Source organism: Sturnus vulgaris, unplaced genomic scaffold, assembly GCF_052056855.1.
Source record: "Sturnus vulgaris isolate bStuVul1 unplaced genomic scaffold, bStuVul1.hap1 Scaffold_195, whole genome shotgun sequence".
NCBI lineage: Eukaryota > Metazoa > Chordata > Aves > Passeriformes > Sturnidae > Sturnus > Sturnus vulgaris.
In genome coordinates, this window is record NW_028276170.1 from 17,116,259 (window position 1) to 17,127,075 (window position 10,817).

The 10,817-nt window shown below is 52.0% G+C and overlaps 1 protein-coding gene across 2 annotated transcripts; it reads left to right on the top strand.

Moving 5' to 3' along the window:
• The first annotated feature begins 3,235 nt into the window (after positions 1-3,235).
• On the top strand, positions 3,236-8,857 carry LOC148218144 (class I histocompatibility antigen, F10 alpha chain-like). Of its 2 annotated transcripts, none has more exons than XM_088158244.1 (8): positions 3,236-3,335; positions 5,337-5,600; positions 5,974-6,246; positions 7,478-7,750; positions 7,843-7,950; positions 8,049-8,084; positions 8,204-8,236; positions 8,601-8,857. In XM_088158244.1, the coding sequence occupies exons 1-6, from the start codon at positions 3,272-3,274 to the stop codon at positions 8,069-8,071; spliced, it is 1,005 nt and encodes a 334-aa protein (XP_088014370.1). In that variant the 5' UTR covers positions 3,236-3,271; the 3' UTR covers positions 8,072-8,084; positions 8,204-8,236; positions 8,601-8,857. The 2 variants fall into 2 exon arrangements, with proteins under 2 accessions (XP_088014370.1, XP_088014369.1); XM_088158243.1 differs by having other exon boundaries at positions 8,604-8,857.
• Positions 8,858-10,817: the final 1,960 nt, after the last annotated feature.

Consider the following 10,817-nt stretch of genomic DNA (forward strand, 5'->3'; position numbering starts at 1 on the left):
ACCTTAACAGTTTCCTTCTGTTCCTTTCTTCTACATTGGACACATAATGTGAATGGGAGATACCCACCATAGGGATGAGACCACCACAGCTCAGGACAATATGGACAACTCTTTTTGATGAAGGGGTTACAATCACACCTGGCTTCAGGACAGGTGACTTTCAGTCCTGACTGGGAGACCTTCGAGACAAATTGATCCGGTGCCGACATCGAGAGCTCTGGATTCGCCCTTTGAGGTCTCCAGGCTCGGATGTCACTGCCCAACCTGCAGTAGGAGGGGTTACAGGACCCTGGACTCTACTCACACGTGTCCATCCCTTTCCAGCTGTCCTCACAGCTGTTTCAGTTGTTAACAGAACCAAATACAGTCCTTCCCATTTTGGATCTAGATTTTCTTCTTTAATTAACAAATGTTGTCCTGGCCTAATATTATCTATGGCAAATCTTAGAGGGACGGTTTGAGCTTAAATTCCCTTCTCCCTTAATTCTTACAAATTTTTATTGATTATTATTATGTAATTCTGGAGGGAAGTGTCCTGAACTAAAGCTGGATCAAGTTGTTCTCCTTTAGGGTCAGGCATACCATACAGCATTTCATATGGTGAAATCCCTGTTTTTGAATTTGGCATTGTTCGTATATTAGACAGGGCTGGTGGGAGGCACTTTGTCCATGGCATTTTAGTCTCAATCATTAATTTTGACAGCTGTTGTTTTAATGTTTGATTCATCCTTTCAACCCTGCCAGAACTCTGAGGGTGCCAAGGTGTGTGATACTCCCAGCTGATGCCCAGGGCCGGGGTCAGTGACTGCAGCACCTTTGATGTAAAGTGCGTCCCCTGCTCTGAGTCTATGGCTCGAACCAGGCCATACCTTGGGATTATGTGTTCCAACAATATTTTGGCTACCACTTGTGATGTGGGTCTAGCTGCAGGGTATGCCTCGACCCAGTGGGTTAATTTGTCTATTTTCACCAGTGGATATTTCCATCTTCCTATTTTTCATAATTCTGTAAAATCTATTTGTATTCTTTCAAAGGGTCTGTAAGCAAATTTCCATTCTCCTTGGATGGACCTTGTAGCATATCTTTTTAATTAATTTTCTGAACAAGTTAACCAAGTCTGGATGCTCTGCTTTGCAATATCAAAAATGGCAATGCATCCAAAAAAATTTAAATATTGGTCTTCTAGCACTCTGGTTCCAAAATGAGTTCGTTGATGTAATTGTTCAGTAATTTGTCTGGCCTGGGTTTTGAGTAAACTTTCCCTGCAATCTGCTAAAACCTATTAATTCTCATGCAGTTCTGCCCTTAATTTCTTTATCGCTTATTTTTACTGAAGAGTAATTGTCCACACAATCACATTCTAAATTTTCATCCTGGTTCCTCATATAGGAATTGTCCAGGACTTTCAGCAGTTGCTGCTTTTAGCTCTAAGTCTGGGGAAGTGATTAGAATAGCTTCATATTTTAATATTCGGGCATCAGTTAGCCATTTCTTGGCTTTTTGATTCAGAATTCCCCTCACATTATGGGGGTGTGGACCACTAGGGTCACCCCAAAGGTGACTTTTCAGGCTTCTTCCATTAAAAGTGCTGTGGCCACTGGGGCCTGCAGACATGTGGGCCAACCCCGGCTGACAGGGTCGAGCAGTTTAGAATAAAATCCCACTGGCTTTCGACTGCCTGCCCATTCCTGGCTGAGCACCCCATGTGCTGTTTGATCAGAGGTGTTTACAAATAACTGAAATGGTCTCTCCAAGTCTGGGAGACTGAGTACAAGGGGCTTGAATTCAAGCATGTCTGACCTTTTCTAAACTTTTGTCATCCTCCTCTGCCCATTTCAGGCGATTACTGGTAATTTTTTTATATAGAAATTTCACTTTCTCACTAAATCCCTCTATTCATTGATGACAGTATCCCAGCAGTCCCAACATTTTCCTCACTTCTTTTTTAGTCTTTGGAGTCCCAGGCTTAGTATTCCAGACACTCTGTTAGGATCCAATTTCTTTTTCCCTTTACTTAACCAATGACCTAAATATTCTACTTCTGCTTCTGTGAATTGCAATTTAGCTTTGCATACCTTCAAACCCTGCTGTGCCAAAAAGTTTAAAAGTCATATAGTCCCATTTCTACTAGATTTCTGGTCTTTTTTCTGCTATTAATAGATCATCTACATATTGTAACCATTTCACCCCTTCTAGTAGCTCAAAAGATTGCATCAGTTCTTCTAGGGCTTGTCCAAAGACATTGGGGGATTCTGTAAAGCCCTGAGGCAATACTGTCCAACGCAGTTGTTGTTTCCTGCCTTTATCAGGATCTTCCCATTCAAAGGCAAAGCAATCTCTGCTACTTTCCTCTAACGGGCATGCCCAGAAGGCATCTTTTAGATCTATTACACTATACCAAGTGTAGTCAGGGGACAGCTGGCTTAAGAGGGTGTAAGGGTTTGCTCCTATAGGAAATTTGATGACAGTTCGCTGATTTATAGCCCTCAAATCCTGTACCAATCTGTAATTCCCGTCTGTCTTTTTGACAGGCAGAATAGGAGGATTATGTGGGGACATAGATGGTTCTGAAATCTCTTGTTGCAAAAGGTTTTCTGTAACAGGCTGAAGGCCCGGGCTCCCTTCTAATGATATTGGATATTGACAAACTCGGATTGGCAAATCAGGATCAGTGATTTTCACTTTGATGGGTTTCATTTTTAATTTCCCTATTTCCCCAGGGGTGCACCACACCTCAGCACATATTTGTTCCTCATCCTTTTGGTTAGGGCATAAATTTTAAGTTGCCCTCGGGATACTTCAATTTTCAAATCCAATGCTATTATCAAATCCTTCCCCAATAAATTAGTTTTTGTCTCTGACAGTAACAGCAGATCATTTAATCGAATTTTGCTTTGGTTCTCAATTAATACATTTTTAATAACAAGGATCCGAAACGGCTTACCCGGCGCTTTCTTAAGGGGGTCCCAGGTGGTTCTCAGAGGGCTCCGGGGGATCGCAGCGGGGATCCAGAGGGATCCAGAGGAATTCTGTGGAATTCCGCCGTCCCCTCCCCCACCGCGCTCCCTCGGTCACTTTCACTTTCCTCTTCGAACCTGAGAGACCGGGACCTACCCGGGCCGGGTGACGTCACTCAGATGTCGGGCTGCCATTGGTGGACAGGAAATAGCGGCGCCAATGGCGGGGCAGGAGGCGGCTCTGGGGGCGGGGCCAGAGCTGGGGCGGGGCCAGACTGGGTCAGGTCCGCGCGGGCTCGAAGCGGAGCAGCGCCATGGCTGCAGCGCTGGGGCTGCTCTTGGGGCTGCTCTTGGGGGGCCCGGGGAGCGCGAGGAAAGGTGAGTGGGACTCTTGAAATCGCGACCCCCCTGAACGTCCGTTTCCGGGCACCAGGAAACCCCTAAACCTTCATTCCCGGGTAGGGGAACGCCTGGAATCCGCATTTTGGGTCCTGTGACCCCCCCTTAATCCCCTTCCCCAGCATCCAGACCCCCCTGTACCCCCATTTCTGGGCATGGGGACACTTTTGAGTACCAATTTGCGGGCAGTGGGACACTCCTGAACCCCCTCATCTTGCACCGGGACCCCCTTAAACCCTCATTCCTGGGGATCAGGATCCCTTTGAACCCCGAATCGCGGACCGGGAAACGCCCTGAACTTCCATTTCGGGGCACCGGGAACCCCCTTAACCTTCATCCTCGGGTACGGGAAATCCCCCCCTCGCCTATTTTGGGTCCTATGACCCCCCCATCCCCTTTCCCGGCATCAGGACCCCCCTATACCCCCATTCCTGGGCACGGGGACCCCCATGAGCACCAATTTCCGGGCACCGGGATCCCCCTGTACCTCCTTATCTGACACCGGCACCCCCATAAACCCCCATTCCCGGGGATCAGGATCCCTTTGAACCCCGAATTGCAGACCAGGAACCCCCCTGAACCCCCCTTCCTGGGCAGCGGGAACCCCCTAAACTTTCATTCCCGGGTAGGGAAAATCCCCTGAATCCCCTGTTTGGGTCCTGTGCTTCCCATACATTTCCCCAGCACAGGGACCCCCCTGGAACCCCTTATCTGGCACCGGGACCCCCCTGAATCCTCATCCCTAGGGATCAGGATCCTTTAAACCCCGAATCGCAGCATGGGAGCCCTTCTGACCCCCATTCCTGGGCACTGGGACATCCCTGAATCTCCATTTCCGGGCCTGGGACCCCCCTGCGCCTCATTTTCCGGCATCCCGCTTTTCCCAGGCCCCATTCCCGCCCTTTTCCTTGATCTTTGGACCTCCTAGAATTCCCAACTTTCGTGTCCCCCCCCGTTTTCCACTCCCGCCGCTTCCCGAAACGGCGTCCCAGAGGGTCCCCGGTGACCCAGGGGTCTCAGGAGGGTCGTAGCGGGGATCCAATGGGATCCAGATGAACTCCCTGGAATTCCCCCTTTCCCCCATCCCCTCCCCCACCGCTCTCCCTCGGTCTCTTTCCTGTCTCCCAGGCTGAGCCTTCAGGATCCGCTCGCCTCTCCCATCCCCAGACCCCCCTTTCCCGTGACCCAGGGACCCCCTGCCCCCCCATTCCTGCCTTTCCCAGCTCCCAGGGCCCCCATTCCCTCAACACCGGGGACCTCTGGACCCTCTTTCCTGGGCACAGGGACCCCCTGGATCCCCCATCCCGCCTCTCCCAGACCTTTCCTTGAACCTTGGACCCTTCCCAGCTCTCCTGGGTCTCCCCATTCTGCTTCCTGCCCCCCCAATCTCTGCATCCCCCCGTTCTTCACCCCCTCCTCGTTCTGCAGGGGGACCCAGTGGCTCCAGGAAGGCCCCTGGGGGGTCGTGGAGGGTCTCAGGGAGGATTCTGGGCTCTGGGACCCCCTGAATTTTAAGTCCTGGGCACTGGAACCCCTCTGCACTCTATTATCCAGTACCATTTCCCTCCTGCACCCATTTCCCATCCATCCCATCTTTCCCTTTTCCAGACTCCCCTTTTCCTTGACACTGAGACCCCCTGGACCACCATTCCTGATTTTTTTAGCCCCTTGCTCCCCGTTCCCTCTGCATCAAAGACTCCCTGAGCTTCCCATTCCATCCATCCCGGGTCTCCCTGCCTTGTGACTCCTCTTTCCTTGGCATTGGGGACCCCTGGACTTTCTTTCCTCAGCACAGGAATCCCCTGGAACCCCCATCCCACCTCTCCCCATGCTTGTATTCCCCTTTCCTTGACACTGGGCGTCCCCTGAGCACCCGTTCCTGGACACTGGGTCCCCATGCACTCCCTTCCCACCTCTCCCAGTTCCTCTTTCATTGATCCATGACCCCCTCAACCCCCCTAAATCTCTGTGTCCCCCCAGTTCTCCACTCCCTGTATTACCTGTCTGTGGCGGTGTCAGAGCCCAGCCCGGGGATTCCTGAGTACGTGACCGTTGGGTACCTGGATGGGATCCCCTTCGAGCGCTACGACAGCGAGCGGGGCCGGATGGAGCCACTGACACAGTGGATAAAGGATGGAGTCGAGCCGGGATATTGGGATAGGATGACTGAGACCTGCAAGAGGAATGAGCACATGGATGCCTGGAACCTGGAGACACTGCAGGACCGGTACAACCAGAGCAGGGGTGAGTGGCCTCATCTGTGGGGCTGGGATGGGATCTGTGGGGCTGGGATAGATCTATGGGTTGGGTTGTGGATCCGTGGGGCTGGGGTGTGGATCCATAGGGCCTGAATGTGGATTCACAGGGTGCCAAGGGGCTGACTTAGGGATCCATTAGGTTGGTATGGGATATCTTGTGGTCCGTGGGTGTGAGTGGGGATCCACAGGGTTGGGATGGGATCTGTGGGGTTGAGATCCATGGGTTGGGATGTGGATCCATGGGGTTAGGATGAGGCTCTGTGGGTCTCCATCAGACTCTGGGGCACCATAGGGTTGGAATGGGGCTCTGTGGGGCTGGGACACAATTCCATGGGTCTCTGTGGGTACAATCCCCCCAGGTCTCCACACATTGTTGATAGTTTACGGCTGTGACCTCCTGTCTGACGGGAGCATCCGTGGATCCTACCAGGATGGCTACGATGGGCGGGATTACATCTCCTTTGACCTGGGATCCGGGAGATTGGTGGCGGCCGACAGCGCTGCTGAGATCACCAGGAGGCGCTGGGAACATGAGAACGAGGCTGAGAGGCGGATAAATTACCTGGGGCACGAATGCCCGGAATGGCTCCAGAAATACGTCAGATACGGGCAGAAGGAGCTGGACCGCAAAGGTGGGAGCAGAATTCCTGTGGGAATGTGGGATATGGAAGATTTGGGACCATGGGAATTCCAGGGAAAGATCTCACCCCCATCCCATTCCAGTGGGAATTCCATGGACAGGTCTCACCCCCATCCCATTCCAGTGGGAATTCCATGGACAGGTCTCACCCCCATTGCATTCAAGTGGGAATTCCAGGGAAAGATCTCACCCCCAACCCATTCCAGTGGGAATTCCATGGACAGGTCTCACCCCCATCCCATTCCAGTGGGAATTCCAGGGAAAGATCTCACCCCCATCCCATTCCAGTGGGAATTCCACGGACAGGTCTCACCCCCATCCCATTCCAGTGGGAATTCCAGGGAAAGATCTCACCCCCATTGCATTCAAGTGGGAATTCCAGGGAAAGATCTCACCCTCATTCCCTTCCAGTGGGAATTCCACAGACAGGACTCACCCCCATCCCATTCCAGTGGGAATTCCACAGACAGGACTCAGCCCCATCCCATTCCAGTGGGAATTCCATGGACAGGTCTCACCCCCATTGCATTCAAGTGGGAATTCCAGGGAAAGATCTCACCCCCAACCCATTGCAGTGGGAATTCCATGGACAGGTCTCACCCCCATCCTATTCCAGTAGGAATTCCATGGTTGAATCTCACCCCTGTCCCATTCTCATGGAATTCCAGGGGCAGATTTTACCACCATCCCATTCCAACCCGAATTCCAGGGACAGATCTCACCCCCATCCCATTCCAGTGGGAATTCCATGGACAGATCTCACCCCTGTCCCATTCCCAAGGAATTCCATGGGTACATTTTAACCCCATGCCATTCCAATCTGAATTCCATGGGCAGTTCTCACCCACATCAATTTCCAGTGGGAATTCCATGGGCAGATGTGTCCTCTATCTCGTTTTACTGGGAATTCCATGTCCAGATCTCACCCCCATGCTATGGCAGTAGGAATTCCATGGGCAGGTCTCACCCCCATCCTATTCAAGTGGGAAATCCATGGGCAGATCTCACCCCTGTCCCATTCCCATGGAATTCCATGGGCAGATTTTAACCCCATCCCATTCCAGTGGGAATTCCAGGGTTAGATCTCTCCTCCATCTGATTCCAGTGGAAATTCCATGGGGAGATGTCATCCCCATCCCATTCCAGTGGGAATTCCAGGGCCAGATCTCACCCATGGACTCAATCGAATTCCATGGATGTCTCTCACCGTTATCCCATTCCAGAGCCCCCTGATGTCCATGTGTCTGGAAAAGAGGAACACGGGACGCTGATCTTGTCCTGCCACGCGTACGGATTCTACCCCAGCTCCATCGCAGTCAACTGGATGAAGGGGGATGAAATCTGGGATCAGGAGACGGAGTGGGGCGGGATCGTTCCCAACAGCGACGGCACCTTCCACACCTGGGCCAGGATCGAGGCGCGGCCGGAGGAGCGGGAGCAGTACCGGTGCCGGGTGGAGCATCCTGGAATGTCGGGGCCCGGGATCTACGCTTGGGGTGAGGCTGGGAATGTGGAATGTGGGAATTGGGAATTTGGAATTCCCAAATGGTGATTTCCCTCCCTTGCCTCACCGTCCTGCATTTCCCAGATCCAACATCTGGCAGGAATCTCATCGTGGTGGACGCTGTGCCCATCATCGCTGCCATCATCATCCTCAATGCCCTCATTGGAATCTTTGTCTGGAAGCACCAATCCGGTAACACACGGGATGGGGGCCGGGAAGGGGCACGGATCCACCTGGCACTGTTCTGGGAATCCTGTGCCACCAACACTGATCCCACTGTTTTTCCACAGGGAGGAGGGACAGGACTGGATGAAACATAGCAGCCGGTGAGTACCAGTGGTGGATCCAGCTCTGGATCCCCTCTTTGTGGATCCTAGGATGGACCCTGGGGTTAATCCCAGTGTGTGATCCATGCTGGAATCTCATGGATCTTCTCTTTCTGCAGGAAAAGATGTGGGAACCAACGGCTTGAATGCAGGTACAGAGTGGGATCAGGGTGAGATTCTAGAGGAGGACTGGGGCAGGATGGACTGATTGGGATCATGGAGGAATTCTGGATCAGAGCAGGATCAGATGGAATTGTGGAGTGGGATTGGGGCTGGATTCTGAAATAGGGATCGCGATGGATGGATGGATGGATGGATGGATGGATGGATGGATGGATGGATGGATGGATGGATGGGGCAGGATGAGGGAGGGATTCCAGAGGTCTACTCGGGCAGGATTGGAGGGGGATCAGGTAGAATTCTGGAGGAGCTCCTGCTCTCCATGGGCTCCAGCCAGGTCCATCCTGTGGGATGCAGACAGGGACAGGGTGGCACCGTGACACTTTCTCATCCCAGCAGGAATCACCGCCTGAGCGATCCATGGAGCTGGATCCAGCCCCTTCCCTCTTCCCAGGAAACCAAGGGCTGCCAGCAGAACTCATCCTGCTGCTCCCACACACCCACAGCTTTTGCTAATGGATCCATTTCTGATTTTCCAGTGTTTTGAAGCCTGGAACCACAAATATTCCCAATGTTTTAGTTCTGCTGTGAAATTATCCTGGTTTGGGGCTGTAAATCCTGCTTGGGGCAATAAATCTGAGTTCCCTCCTCCAGTGTCTGGCAATTCCTCTCTGGGAGCCAGGAACGTGGATGGGGACACTGGGGATAGGGATGGGGACAGCAGGAATGAGAATGGGGACACCAGGAAGAGCATTCGGACACCAAGAACGGGAATGGGGACACCAGGAACAGGTTGGGAACAGCACGAGCAGGACCATGACAGCCGGATTGGAATAGGGACTTGCCAGCCACATCCAACTCCATCCCCCAGGATTCATTTCCTGCTCCGTGTCCCATATCCCAGGTCTCCCCAGGAGGGTTTGGCCACGTTGGGCTCCTGGAGGGGCAGTGGGATGGGGGGAGGGGTCAGACCAGGCCTCATTGTCCCCAAAGGTCCTTGAGTGTCCCAAAATCACGGCTCGGGATCTTGGAGAAGTTCCCTGGCCATGACACGAGCACGAGATGGCCGTGAGATGAGAGTGACCATGACACAACCACGGCCCTGACCATGAAATGATTTGGACCAAGAGATGACCATGGGTTGGCCATGGCACAACCATGGCCTTGAGGTGACCCTGATGTGATCATGGCCATGTGATGACCATGAGGTGACCATGACATGATCATGAGGTGACCATTACAGTGAGATGACCACATGCATAAGATGATGGTGATCAGGAAAGGACCATGACCATGAGATGGCCATGACCATGAGATGACCACAAGATGATGGTGACCATGAGATGACCACAAGATGTCCTTGACACCACCATGGCCATGAAATACTGAAGGCTGTGAGATGACCATGACAGGATCTTGACCTAGAGGTGGCCATGAGATGACCACAACACACCATGGCTGTGTGCTGATCAAGACCATGAGATGATCATGACACAACCATGGCTGTGAGATGATTGTGACCATGAGGTGACTGTGAGATGACCATTAGGTGACCATGAGCATGAGATAATGGTGATGACCATAACTGTAGGAAAGAAGGAACGCCTTACAGAATAAGGACCTTTTCTATCTTTGTTAAATCCTGTGCACTTCCGTTCACTTTTATCCACCAAAAGGCACTCTGGGAAGGGCTCAGCTGCGGGTCAGATGGCCAGAGAGTGGGGTGGTGGTCACCTCGTGTGTGAGGCAGTGATTGGCTGGGGAGATGCATGGACACCACAGGATCAGAGAGCTGATTCTGTGAAGGGACTCGTCAACAGCGATACCGCAGTGACAGGCAGCCAATGCGGGCTTGCTTCAGTAAAGTTTGGGTTAAGTTTCAGGTAAGTCTGAATGACACAGCCAGAGCAGCATTAATGATGGACCACCTAACTGGGAAAGGACAATTTAGCCAACCTGAGGAGCAAGCAGCAGCAGTCCCCAGGCAAGTACGTGGTGAAGTTAAAGATTTTTGTTTAAAGCATTGGTCCATGTACCAGATGGCAGCAATCCTAACTTGGAGTATACTAATATTAGGCAAGAGCCAGGAGAGACATACATGGAATTTATAGAGCGGTTAAAACAAGCATTGGAAAAACCAATCCCTGATGCTAGGACCAGGAACAAGCTGTTAGAGACATTGGCAGTAGCTCATGGTAACTCCGAGTGTCCAAAGGTCTTGCACGCCCTGCCACGAGAACCACCACCAATGATCCTCCAGATGATCGAGGCGTGCAATCGTCTGGGGATGAATGTGGCAGCAGGACAGGCCCAGGCCATGGGGCAGGGAGTTGCAAAAGCCCTGGTGGCTGTGCAGTTTCCTTTTAAAACACCACAATCACAATAACAACCCACTTGCTTTCGATGTGTTCCACAGGGACATTTCTGAAAAGACTGTCCACAGAGAAAAGGGAGATACCCAGTTCCTGGTCAAAACCAACCCCAGGCTAAAGGCAATTTCCCCAGGCAACCACCAAAAAAACTACCACCAGAGTGTGAGCTGGCCTCGTGCTGTGACAGAAATCCACAAGCTGATGATGCTGATGACCATCAGTGTTAGTAAAAGAGCCTGAA